The sequence below is a fragment of the Python bivittatus genome, unplaced genomic scaffold, assembly GCF_059951505.1.
Source record: "Python bivittatus isolate LINGU-HERP-01145 unplaced genomic scaffold, Pbiv_v1 ctg000840_np1212, whole genome shotgun sequence".
Classification (NCBI taxonomy): Eukaryota; Metazoa; Chordata; class Lepidosauria; order Squamata; family Pythonidae; genus Python; species Python bivittatus.
In genome coordinates this window covers 10,198,475-10,213,002 of record NW_028277113.1, presented here as the reverse complement: position 1 = coordinate 10,213,002, position 14,528 = coordinate 10,198,475, and the positions used below count along the sequence as shown (strand labels likewise).

Here is a 14,528-nt window from a genome sequence, read left to right as displayed (position 1 = left end):
AAGAGACTAACCAGGTCAGAGATATGTAATCTTTCTAGCTCTTAGGAGAGCACTTTGGTATTCTCAGGAAATCACAGGCACAACTTCAAAATGGTTCAGCAAACTTATTAAAAACAAGGGCAAAATGTAAAATCATATACAAAACCCTTGGAATACTCATGACCATCACATACAATAATAATTTTCGAGTGGTTGAGAGCAGCGTCAGCATAAATGTGTTATGGTTCTACTGCACAAAGTAATCTCAAGAGTTAAGTATTTTTTCAAATGTATTTCAAATGATTTTCTGTGCAATCAGTAAATCTCACACATCACATTTCATTTTGAAATATCTCCTGTCATTATCATTTCACAACCTAAGGTCCATCTTTCTTTTATCTTTCTCCAATTCTTTTCCTTCTCATAAAAAGAATAATGGAAGCGTATCCATGTCTTGAATCTATCAAAGATTTTACTCAAACCATTAACTAAAAAATTCAATCTACTTCACTGAAGCATTACCTAATTTCAAAGGAATGGAATTAAAGACTTTTCTACCCCCATACATAGATAAGTATCTTCATGCTACATGTTATGTTTATCCAGAAAAAAAATCTACCATTCTAAAAATCTCCTACAATATTCTTGAGCACCTTCCTGCATTTACCATCCTTCTAATCAGATTTCAGAACAGCAGATTTTGATGAACTCAGACAGAAGGTAGGTTAGACTCAATGGCTAGAAAATCTGAAGGATTAAAATACTTCTTGTTCCACAGGAAGTAGGGAAATCCTGTGGAACAAGATACTGAAGAGGCAATTGTGAGCAATTCCTAGAAGAAGAAAATATGGAATTATCTAAAGAATCTAGCATGAATACATACCGAGCTTTCTAAAATGCTGAAAAGAAAAAGGGAAGTGTGTAAGAAAAGGACTTAGGGCTGTATAACCAAGGCAGACACCAAAAACTGCAAGGATTGAGTCAGAAAGACTGAACTGCAGAATGAGCTGAACAAAACAGCTTTTCAGGATCCCCTTCACTGGAGTTCTACAGAGGTTGGACAGCAATTTATCCGAAATGTTTTAGCAGATCCTGTACCAAGCAGGGGGTTGAACTACAATATCTGATAATGTATACTTCCAAGGAATCGGTGTGTTGCCTGATTCAAAGAAAGATTAATTAAAACAAAACACCAAAAAACCAGAAGCACTGTTCTAGGTAGAAGAGATATATTAAGTCATAACATGACCTATCCAAAAGAAAAGATGAAACAATATATTTAATAGATCTCTAAGAGGCTACTAACATTTGCCTTGACAAAGAGCTCTGCACCATGTGATTCTCTTTTCCCAAACAAAGAGACAACACAATTTGCCCACATCTCCCACCTATTACTTGCAAAGCCAGAACAGAAACTTTTTCCAGCTTTGGCAAGTCTTGCTGCAGAAGGCTGAGAAGAGATCATGACCTTGCAAGATTCTCCAGCACCAGAAGGGGATTCTGTACAGGAGTTCTGATGAGAAGAGGCTGCAAAGAAGAGCAAAGCCCAGCCCAGCCCAAAATAGCAAAGCAAAGCAAAGCAAGGTTGCTTCTGGTTTACTCTTAGAAGCCCCCCTTTGAAAATTTGCACAGCCCTTATAGTTTAAGGGTTGAGACGATGTTTTAGAAGCACTTTTTCAATCCACACTTAGAACCAATTAAAGGGGTTACTGAGATTTACTGCTCAAAGTATCCCTTTGGGAAATGATGGCCCCTTTGTCCTCCTTTTCAAGTTTGAATGGTTTGAGTACCATGAGCACCCCAAAAGTTGCCTCCCTAGCAGTTTGTTGAGTGTCCATCTGGTGACAGTAGTCAGCAGTAGAAGTTTTCAAGTCTTACATGGCTTTGCACATATACAGCATGTTTCGGTGTTTATTTAAAATGGGAATGACTCTGAATTTTATGTACTTCTCCCCCCAAAGGGGGGGGAGATTAAACAAGAAAAATCTCATCCATGTACTATTACTATATCCTCAAAGAATCTATGAGATGATCCTCTTATTGTAATGGTGAATTATTTGGAGAAAACGGGCCTTTTAGGAGTCACCCTTTGGGGGGAGATGGGCGGCATACAAATTTAGTAATAAAATAAAAATAAATAAATAAATATAAGAGACTGAAAATCGTATTATAAATATACATGTAGTCACAGTAAAACACCACTGTAACACAGTACAATGTTATTTTTATTTTTTTATTTTTTTAAGTTGTTAATGATATGGAGCATGCATGACAAGTGTTTCCAACAGAACGTGAACAGGTGATTCATCACATACTTAAAAGCCATTATAAGATTGCACAGATTAGTTATGGCACATATTAAGTTTATGAAAATGGAGGGCTAACTTGCCTACATAGGCTTGCTATCAGCATTTTGTTTATACAGTACTGTTTATTTCAAATTTTAGTTGCTGAGCAGCATACTGAAACTCAGAACCTTCAGAATAGTTCCCCCCACCAAGAGTATTACTTATCTTTGCCAGACACTCAAGTGATGTTAAGAGATCACAGTATGTGCGTAAGAAGTCGTTACACACTGGGGCAAATTTGACCTTCAAAAAGGTATGGCATCCACTTGAATCAAAATAGAACAGGACTGCTGGCGCATCAAAAATGTGGCGGAGCAAATTTTAAACTGAATCTTGAAGGCAAGATGAAAGGAGCCCAGAACGACTTGTTCAAGATTCATAATCTCTAAGGATGGCCATGAAAACAAGTTCGACTCTCCAACTGGGGGCAATGAATGTGTAACAGAGCAAGACAGGTAGGTAAGAAAAGCCCACAAGAGAAAATAAACCCAAGACATGCGGACTAAGATATTTTAGATAATAGAAGTTCTAGCCTTCTCCAGATATTTTTGGATTTCACATCACTACTGTACGCTCCCAAGCTAGCATGGCCACCGGCAATGAACCAAAGGAACTACAATCAACAATACCGAGAAGGCGCCAAGTTCCCTATCCCTGTTGTACAGGTATTTCTCTGCAAATAATTGAAACCTCTAAATCAAAATAGTGAGAATATAATGTTTGATTTTTAAAAGATTGGATACAACAGAAACAAATATGAAATGAAGAGAATTTTATTTTTAATTTATTAGAATTTACATGGCCACCTGTCTTATACAAAATAATTCTAGGTGGCGCACAATAATTAGTAGAAGCAGAATAAATAAAACTAACCAAACCCCATGGCAACACCATATATCTCAACTTCAGCACAACATCCCATAAACTACAAATGTTATAAGAAATTTATTAAAAATGTATACATTTATAAAATTCTACATACTCAAGCATTTCCTGGGATCACTAAATCAGGAAGACATGGCCTTCCTGGATGCAAAGACTAAAGAAAGAGGTTTGTATTGCTCTGAATGTCAATCAGAAAATAGCATCAAAGGTGAGAATTAGCAATGGCAGTTTCCTCCATAGTAGGTGCCAATATTAGTCCACAATATAATTTAGGGCCAATATTGCTTAGGAAGTTGATGAATTGGAGAATGAATGGATTTGGGTGGTGGGGAAACAATGAATAATTTAAGTAACCTTGACAAAGATCACTCTGTCCTATTCTAGTGCCATCCAGATTTGTTGGGACTACAAAAACCAGAATTCCCAGCCACTTTGGCCAACACATCTGGAAGGTACTAAATTGGGGAAGACCGAGGTACACTGATAAAGGAATATTCCACTCACAGTAAGATGGACAGTCCTGGCCAAAAAGTTTTGAGAATGACACAAAGATTAATTCTCACAAGGTCTGCTGCTCCAGTGTGGAAGATGGCAATGTGCATATACTCCAGGATGTTATGAAGAATGATCAGATCAATTGCAATTAATTGCAAAGTCCCTCTTTGCCATGAAAATGAATTTAATCCCCAAAAAACATTTCCACTGCATTTCAGCCGTGCCACAACAGGAGCAGCTGACATCATGTCAGTGATTCCCTCATTAACACAGGTGTCAGTGTTGACCAGGACAAGGTTGGAGACCACTCTGTCATGCTGATTGAGTTAGAATAACAGACTGGAAGCTTTAAAAGGAGGGTGGTGTTTGAAATCATTGTTCTTCCTCTGTTCACCATGGTTACCTGCAAGGAAACACGTGCAGCCATCATTGCTTTGCACAAAAAGGGATTCACAGGCAAGGATATTGCTGCTACTAAGATTGCACCTACATCAACCATTTATCGGATCATCAAGAACTTCAAGGAGAGAGGTTCAACTGTTGTGGAGAAGGCTTCAGGGTGCCCAAGAAAGTCCAGCAAGCGCCAGGACCGTCTCCTAAAGGTGATTCAGCTGCGGGATCGGGGCACCACCAGTGCAGAGCTTGCTCAGGAATGGCAGCAGTCAGGTGTGAGTGCATCTGCACGCACAGTGAGGCGAAGATTTTGGAGGATGGCCTGTTGTCAAGAAGGGCAGCAAAGAAGCCACTTCTCTCCAGGAAAAACATCAGGGACAGACTGGCATTCTGTAAAAGGTTCAGGAATTGGACTGCTGAGGACTGGGGTAAAGTCATTTTCTCTGATGAATCCCTTTTCCGATTGTTTGGGGCATCCTGAACAAACCTTGTCCGTAGAAGAAAAGGTGTGCGCTACCATCGGTCCTGTGTCATGCCAACAGTAAAGCAACCTGAGACCATTCATGTGTGGGGTTGCTTCTCAGCCAAGGGAGTGGGCTCACTCACAATTTTGCCTAGGAACACAGCCATGAATAAAGAATGGTACAACAACATCCTCCAAGAGCACCTTCTCCCAACCATCGAAGAACAGTTTGGTGACGAATAGTGCCTTTTCCAGCATGATGGAGCACCTTGCCATAAGGCAAAAGTGATAACTATTGTGGCTTGGGGGCCACAAGATTGAGATTTTGGGTCCATGCCCAGGAAATTCCCAGACCTTAACCCCATTGAGAACTTGTGGTCAATCCTCAAGAGGCGGGTGAACAAACAAAAGCCCACAACTTCTGACAAACTCCAAGCATTGATTATGCAAGCATGGGCTGCCATCAGTCAGGATGTGGCCCAGAAGCTGATTGACAGCATGCCAGGGAGAATTGCAGAGGTCTTGAAAAAGAAGGGTCAACACTGCAAATATTGACTCTTTGCATAAACTTAATGTAACTGTCAATAAAAGCCTTTGACACTTATGCAAATGCTTGTACTTATACTTCAGTATACTATCGTAACATCTGCACGAAGATCTTCCAACACTGGAGCAGCAGACCTTGTGAGAATTAATCTTTGTGTCATTCTCAAAACTTTTGGCCAGGACTGTAGTATTTTTAGACATCTTAAAAGACTGTCCTTAAACAGCTGTCATGAAAACAACCAGAGAAGAATCAAATGAAGATAATCCTACTTGGTGGCCTGCACCTAGTGTGAGATGTGAGTTTTACTAAATTGACTGAAAACAGTGACCAGTGTCATCAAAATAGGGACCACAATGTTGAAAAGGTAAACAGATTTCTTTTTCTACCCCTCATGTAATACAGAACTCGAAGGTCATTCAATGACATTGAGAGGTGGAAGATCTAGGACAAAGTGCAGTATTTCTCCTAATGGTTTAGTTATGAAATGTTCCTAGTATAAGATAATGATGGCTATGTTGCTATCAATAAAAGGGATTACAAAAAAGCAAATGGGGGGGGGCACTAGGAAACCTGTCATATATTACCTCCAATATTAGAATCTCTATGTCTCTGCATAACATTTACTGGGAACACATGCAAGAGGGTATTACTATACCATGCTTGCAGGCTTCCTATTTAAATCTGGCTGGCCACTGTGGGAGAAGAAAATTCTGGACTATAGGCCTTTGCTGCATTTCTCTCAATGGTTAAAAGGTAACAGTGATATCCACAGGTTTGACCAAAATACTCATTCATACAGCCTGCAAAATCACCACTGGTGGGGCCTGTCCTCTTTAGAGAAAAGAAGGATGGTTCATTAAGACTGTGCACAGACTATCAGGGTTTAAATGCTATCTGTAAGGAAAATGGTCCTAGAACGAGGCCATGACAATAAAGCAGCAGGCCATTTTGGGTTTGTGAAGACTTACACTTCCTATGAAGGCAATTTTGGTGGCCATCTATGAGGAAAGACATAACGGAGTACATATAGCTGGAACTGACCTTTTGGATTTTGCCTGGAATGAAAGCTCACTGAGGAAAGTCTGTTGAATTCACATCGAGAAGAGTTGTGTGACCTAGAGATGGCAGATGGAATTACCGAGGTGGAGGTTGGAGCTGTCGGTGGCATAGTAGGTGACCCAGCGTCTGAACTGGAAATGGAGATGACAAAGCCAGTAGCAAAACTGGCAGTGAGGCCGAAAGAACGGCGGTTGGGCAGGCAGTGGACTTGATCCCAAGAGTCCGGGAAATTACAAGAATTGGATATTGCCTCATCCTCCAAAAAGACCCCCGAGCTGAAGTGGTTTCAATGAGGGTTGCTTTCATTGGGAATTGAGTACTGTGGTTCTTACAATACTTATTCCATCCTATGCAGAATTAAGACCTGTACATATTAGATGTTTTGCCCAAGGGAGTGAGTGAGTGAGTGAGTGAGTGTGTGTGTGTGTGTGTCTACTTGTCTGTTTATCCTTAGAATGTGAGAAAGCCCCATCCATCCATCCATCCATCCTTAAAATGTGAAAAAGCCACCTCTCACACTGAAATTTCAAGAAAGACAGCTGTTAACTCCTCAGGATACAGATGATTGCAATGCTTCATTTTAACATGTTATTTTCCTTATCACAACAGACTGAGGCCTACCTAAAGATAATGCTCAAGGAATATAATATACCGCAACAACAAAAGCCTAATTGCTTTCTTTTTGAGCAGACAATTCATCACAGATGAGAGATGAAAGCAGGAGACCATCCAAAGTGCAAGTGTTTGCTCTACAGACAACAGAACTTTTGTACTCATGACAAGAACAGCCTAACGATAAGAAAGGAGAGCGGTTGGATACAGAAGGCATTTTATTTATGTAAGTAAAATGAAACAACAAAACAAGGGTATTTTATTATTCAAGTTGCAGAAAGATTCCCTCGACCAGACACACACATAACACAACCTCTAAACGCAGGGTGTTTATAGAGCAACGGTATGTTGCTATATCCAGCCAAGCTGCCCCATTGAGTTTAGGTCTAAAGCCAAACCACCAATCAACTGTATTCTCCTTTACTGTGCACTAACAAGTGTGTTCCCTAAATAGAGAAGCATGACTTGTCCCTTTATATGCACACAGTACAAAAGCTCCCTAGCTCTTTGACAGCACACCTTTCTACCGTATTGCAACAATTCAAAGAAATGTTTTAATGTAGCACAGTTTTCAATTTCTATAGTCCAAAATGGCAACTGCAAATCAGGAAAACTAATAGTTATAACATTTTGGGCATAAAGCTTTTCATTAGAAAGCTGCACCCATTTTCCTTCTGCAAAGAATACACATTGCCGCTATGAGCATGGGCACACACATGCATTCACACACACAAAGGATAACTTTGTGGTTGATATCATTCAACGCTTGAAAAAATCACAGAATGCAAGAGTTGGCGATACATCTAATCCAACCACCTGGCCAAGGAGGAATTCACTACTGTAGCATCCCTGACATATGGCCATCCAGCTTCTGTTTAAGCACCTCTTGCAAAGGCAAATCTACCATTTCTCAAGGCAGTTTGTTCCACTGCTGAACAGCTCTTACAAGCAGGACAATTTTCTAACCTCCAACCAAGATCTACTTCCTTGTAGTTTAAACTCTTTTATTTCTTGCCCTGTATTATGAAATAACTGATCTATTCTGTCTTACCTTCTACAAGATCACCCTTTATATTCTTGGACAGTTAGCTATTTCCCTGCAATCCTCTCTTCTCAGGTTTAACATATTGAACAATTTCCAAACATTCCTCCTAGGTTCTTCCTTCCAAAGCCCTTAAGATAAACAATTCTTTATTCAGAACAAGGCCAGTAAGAGGTCTTGGCAAGCTTCAGAAACCAAACCAGCTAAATTTGTATTTGCCAATGAGCTGCATGCAAAATGAACGTGTTCCTTTCGAGAAGTTGTATTGTGCATGGTGCAGTAAAGCACTTCATCATTTACTGGGCATTTGAACAAGGATTTAATTCTTGTAAAGTAGATTATCATGTCTATTTTCAAAATAGGAAAATGAAGGCTTATTTGTATTAATTCGCTGAAAGTTCAATAAGCATTCTGTGGCTTCAGCAAAAAACCCATTTTGTCCATCTGGTTTGTTGCTGCTGCTATTTCTGGTACTATCCTTACACACTTTCATATAGCACTTGATAAATATACAAAGTATAGATTTAATATAGTTATTCTTAAAAGCAGGTTAGTTGGAAGCAAACTGACTACCACATTTGTTTTTCAAATGGAAAATAAAGGCTGAGAAATTAATTGCCAAAACCATGGAGTGAGCTGATAGCAAGAGTGATCCAACTTTATCCACCAGATGGGCTTTATAGCTGCCATATCTGAAATTTACAAAACAGCACAGCAAAGAATCTTTCATGTTCATCCAAAGATGAGCTAGTCTATGTGCATGTTTAAACTGAACTTGTCTAATTTGGGAATCAGTTTGAGTCATGCTTAAGCAAGGCCTATCCACATAAGAGTAGTTCAGGACAAAATATGGGTCACTGTACACTTGGCTTATAACTAGCGTAGAGACTTAGGGCACCTAGGTATCAGAAAAATAGCACCAGTTATCACAGCTTTTGTGCTTTCTCACAGGAAGCAGAAGAGCACAAGGTATTATGTCTGTTAGTACCTGTTGTGAGCCAAAGGCTCTGAGGATTGAACCTCTGAGGACTGATCCAATCCGGAAGCAACTGAGGTGCTCTATCCTCCATAGAGTGGGATCGTCCAGAGGGCAATGCTTCTGAATGTATTCTGCCAGCCTTAGACATCTGTGCTTTCCAGGTGCACAGGGGTCACGATTGGCCATAGCAATTGCTCTAAGTCTCTGTTTCCTTTCCATTAAGAGAAATCGATTACTATTAATGGCAATGAAGGATTAGTTCTTTATGGCAAGTTTCCTCTCCTTGGAGAAGCCACAGCACTATGCCCTCAGAGATGAAATATATGAAATACAATAGACTCTCTCCCTACAATATATATTAATATGGAGGAAAAAAATCTGAGTATGAATGAGATTCTACTTCAGCAAAGGAAAGTGTGTTTGTTTTTTTAACTGAAAAGCAGTCATAAAATTAAGAAGCACCTGATAATAATAGAATGACTTATTTAAGGGTATTAAATATTGAATGGTTTTAAAAATAATTCTGGATCATACCAAGAATCGTGACTAAAGACCTAGTAATTCCCTTACAAGGTTCATTTCAGAAAGCAGGAAGGGTTTGGGTAATTGGGCATCTGCTGCTATGTATGTTTTTATTATAATATGCTGATGGCCATCAAGAGGATCTGCAACAAAATGCAGGTGCATTGTCTGCATATTCATAAAGATTAATCTTTCCAACATAATGTCCTACAGAATGTTGGACTATAATTCTTGGAACTGCAAACTAGTAATGCTAATTAGTAATTACGGACATTTATAGGACACATTTACAGAGTGCCAGGTTGAGGGCGGCAGGCAAAAAAGGAGAAAGATATGAGTGGAGAGGCAACTTCAGCAACCATATCCCTGCTGATTGGCATGCTGGAAACAGGCCACAGCCAGGAAGCCACATGGTGGCTAATCTCTAAAAGACTAGGGGAAGGAAAGCCATTAGAACCAGCCCATCAGCTAATTACAAGAATGGGCTGAGCCATGGGGTAAAGACCTCCAGAGACAATGGAGAAAAGTGAGAAGGGACCTCCTGCAAACAGGAAGAAGCAAGCACCAGCACTCTTACTGAACCCACCTGCAACACAGCCAGATCAAAGACCACTCAGCAACCTTCTCCCCCAAAAGGACCAGACTCCACATGGCACCAACAGAGATGAGCTCGTTGCAGCAGGAGCAGACATCTGGATGTGCCATCTGCAATGACCCTCCTATGGCCAGACTCATTGCAAAGCAACAAAAGGAGGCACAGCAGCACTCAAGCCCTCTAGGCTGTGACAAATAAACTATATCTTCCTATTTTGCATTGGCAGAATGGATGCAAGAAAACCACAGGACATCAGTTACGAAGGTATGGCAGGTGAGTGAAGGAGGAGTGGGAGAAATATGCACCAGCCTAACAAGGTCTAAAAGGGCAGCTCAGAGACCAAAGGAAGGAAAGGCTGCATTGTTCAGGTCTACCCTTGCAGAACATGGGAGCCACAAGCAGCCTCATGATGCACTCCCCAGCCCAATCTTAAACCATTTCATGGCAAGTAGAGGCCATTCCAGATGAGTAAGGAATAAAAAATGGCTAGCTACCCTTGCTTTCAGAAGCTCATTAAGTGAATTCCGCTTACAATCCTCCTCACATTCATGAAGTAAAGGTAAAAAGGAAAGAGCAAGTCATGCAAAAGCTCTTGGAGAGAAGATGCAGGAAGGAGATGGACATTCTGGCAGTATCAGAGGTGGAGAAAAAGTTTACAGAAGGAACAAGATCCTCAACCATTAATACCCTAAGTAATGAGGAACCTCTGAATCCTCAGATGAAGAGAGAGTTACACAATAGGGCTCAATCTCATCTCTCCTGAGGCTCAGCTTTCAGATGATGAATTTATGCAATTCACAGAGTCTAATGCTCTGCTTATTGGTGATACCTAATAAGCCATCAAAGACTGAAAAACCCTACAGTCAGTGCCTGCAAGGAATTGATGATTCTATAAAAGGATTTCTCACAGGCTCCAGGGTGAAGCTCCAAGTGCCTTTTGTGGACTTCTCCACACAGATAAGAAGTAGTGGAAGGTACCCAGCCAAACTCAGGGAAGGCATGTCTGAAAACTGTTTACAATTTGCAGAAAGATTCACAACTTGATGGTGGCATAACAGGGCCTGTGGCTGATGCACTGAAAAGCAAATCAAGAGCTAACTACACAGCAAAGCCCTTCTTAGAAAAGAAGCTATTTGGGAAGCTAATTGAGGAGTTGTTTTATTTAGAGACCGATTGTCCAATATATAGTACACTTGGAGGAAAAAAGAATAAAAGAGGAGGAACAACAAAGTAACAATTATCTGAGTTGTATAATAGACTAAACAAACTATTCCACATTCAGACAGCACATACGTCTTTTAAGTTAACAATGCCAGAATTAAACACCTTTACAGCAATAGCAATTGAGCAGAACTTAGCAACCATTCTGGAGATTCTGGAGATGAAGAAGCTAATAGAAGGGATGTGTTTTCCTTATCTGACCTGCCAGCACAATTGGCTGATAAAAGCTCTATTAATTCAGAACGCCAGGCAAGACAAAATGGGCAATGCAATAAAACATGTGAGATTGACTTGATCACCCCTTCCAGATAGGAGCAAAAATGAACTTGTAAAGAATTTATATCTCAGATCTAAACCCTTAGATGGCAAGGGTTCTTTATCCTGTATTTAGACCAGGATAAAGCTGTCCTGTGCAGGACAAAGTTGTTAATAAAGTACTGGCTGGGATAATAGGTTTTCCAAATGAGCCTTCTTTACAATAATAATGGAGTGTTTATTTATATTTTGCTTGCTGTAAAGTCACAGACAAAAAATTAACATAAAAATTAAAACAGGCTACATGAAGATAATTTGGCAAATTCATGATTATGTATATATCAAAGTCAACATTTTGCAACAGAAACTGCAATGGCGCAAAATTTCATGACTTTCACAGAAATTTTACTAGAATGATCACATAGTAAGGAAGCACATGATGTACACTTGCTTTCCCTCTTCCTTGTGGCAGTGATCAGGGATTTCTTTTTATCCTTATTTTCTACTAGGACTGAAGAGAGCTGACTGAGATATAAAGCAATGCCTTGACCCAGATCTCCAGAAAGACCAAAATATAGCCCAATGTTACAGATGCAGAGTTGAGACCATTGCACATGTTCTGCTGAGTTGCCTTTTATACCACGCCTGGTGCTCAGAACTAATTTCAGCCTTCATTAACAGATACTTGGCATAAACTAGATATGTGCAGGGCTCTAAGGATATACCCCAAAATAATTCTAAAAGGATGAAAGGGTAACAGTCTACAGGTAGTCCTTGACTTATGACCATTTGTTTAATGACCATTTGAAGTTACTAGAGTGCTGAAAAAAAAGACTGACGACCAGTCCTTGCACTTACGACCATCACAGCATCCCCACAGTCACATGATCAAACTTCAGGCGCTTGGCAACCAGCATGTATTTATGATAGTTGCAGCATCCCAGGGTCACGTGATCACTATTTGCGACCTTCCCAGGGGGCTTCCAACAAGCAAAGTCAATGGGGGAAGCTGGATTCACTTAACAACTGCATGATTTGTTTAACGACTGCAGCAAAAAAGGTAATAAAGTCAGGCACAACTCACTTAATGACTGCATCCAGTCCTAATTGTGGTTGTAAGTCAAAAGCTACCTGTATTTGTTTCCTACAGAACAGGATATGTGGGGATACATCAGCAGATGGATTACAGAATGTCTTTCTCTGGTACATTCAGCCATAAGAAGCAATTAGATGGGTTTGTGTCTACATTTACAGCTTTTGGTTGCACTATATTACAGAGGGTACTTAACTATCACACTGACTTTCCCTAGGAATACAGTACTTCTATCGTATATCCCTTTCCTGTTGTCTCCAATTTCAGTGACTAAGAGTGGTAGCTGGACTTACCACAAAGAACCATTCTGGTCACTGAAAACTGGACCTGACAATCCCACCCTACTCAAGCTGGAAACAAACTCTCAAATGACCAAGGCACAAACCACTAACCGCATTACTATGTTTATTAACTATTATACCTTGCTCCTGCATTTTTTGTAAGTTCTTGCCACTAGAGAGTCCTATTGTTGTAGTGAATTATTCAGTAACGAAGTGGAAGTATGATTAACTAAAATCAGTACACGTGACTAAATGGAAGTTGTTTCCTCCATGGGACAGGAAGAAGTCTTAATCCTCTCTTCCAGCCTGAAGTGGACTTTCCTGGCAAGTCCACTTGGAGTGAACAGAAAGATAGCTAAGTCCAACTAACCTTCTCTTTCACATTAAACTCTTTCCAAACTGCATCACTAAAAACATATATACAGTGGTACCTCGGGATACGAACTTAATCTGTTCTGTGACTCTGGGCGTATCCCGAGTTGGTCGTAACCCGACGCAAATTTCCCCATAGGGTTCAACGTAAATCCGGTTAATCCGTTCCGCCCTCCGAATTTGGTCGCACCCCGAAGCAAATTTTCCCATAAGGTTCAATGTAATTACCGTTAATCCGTTCTGGCGTCCGCAGACCACGCGTCAGGGGCGGGAAAACGGCCGGGCGCGGCGTGAAGACGGCCGGGCGCGGTGGGAAAACGGCCGGGCGCGGCACAGCGGGAAAACAGCTGGGCGCCGCGTCGCACGGCGGGAAAACGGCCACGGACCACATGTCAGGGGCGGGAAAATGGCCGCGGACCACGTGTCAGGGCAGAAAAATGGCCGTACCCCGAGGCGGAGTTCACACATTGAGGTAAATTTTTGCGGCCGGAGCTGGTCGTAACCCGAAAAGTTCGTTAGTAGAGGCGTTCGTACCCTGAGGTACCACTGTAGTTATAGAGACAGCTGTCTGGTTATAGTAAAGAAGGAATAGGCACTACAGTCTGTATAGTGTAGAGGCATTCAAACCTCAACCAAGACCCCAACTAGCATTCAGGCTTGTAAGCAACCATTTGAGTGGATAACGTCTTTAACAGAGACCATAAAGGGAAGTAAATGTTTTATATGGGAAGGGAGTTGATTTTCTCTCTCTTTTGCAAGCAATCAATGTAGTACAAGTGAGCAATACAGGTATATACAGGCAAGCAGAGTGGCAAAATCTGTAGGCCATTTGTCATTTTGTTTTGCAAGTATAATTCACTTAAATATGGTCAATGGATCATCATGGTGTTCTTTCTAGCCTTCACCCATTTTTAGCAATGTGTTCTTCCCACAAATTCACCCACTGTAAAATATTCTTGCATCAGCCAGTTCCCACGATACCATCAAATTATGTAAAATGGGTCGGGCTCTTGAAAATCACTCTGGGTACACCCAGTTAAGCTCCTGGTGAAACACAGAGAGATATATAGCCAGAAGCTTTTAAGAAACCATTTAAACCAACTGTGATTTTTCTCAAGGGAAAACAAAATAGATTAAAAGCTGATTTACCTTTGTAGGTCGTCAAGTCCTCTGACCATTGATGAGCTAGGGTTCAGCCTCAGGAAATTTTGCTTCAAATTGAGATGAGTGAGGTCCTGGCTATAGAAAAGATTGACAGGCATATCCTCCAGGCTGCAACATGAGAGATCCACTGAGCTTATTCGCTGGGATGCAATCTAAAAACAAAGCAAACCAAACAGAAAAGTTAAAAGTGCTTATTGGCTATGTAAGGATTCTTGACTGCTTA

The 14,528-nt window shown here is 40.6% G+C and overlaps 1 protein-coding gene across 1 annotated transcript in view; it reads right to left on the bottom strand.

Moving 5' to 3' along the window:
* The window catches only part of PHLPP1 (PH domain and leucine rich repeat protein phosphatase 1), a 162,464-nt gene that overhangs the window by 50,782 nt on the left and 97,154 nt on the right, over positions 1-14,528 (bottom strand). Inside the window, exon 4 of the mRNA XM_088130885.1 lies at positions 14,291-14,457. Coding sequence (XP_087987011.1) covers positions 14,291-14,457 — 167 coding nt within the window. The remainder of the gene's footprint in view (positions 1-14,290; positions 14,458-14,528) is intronic.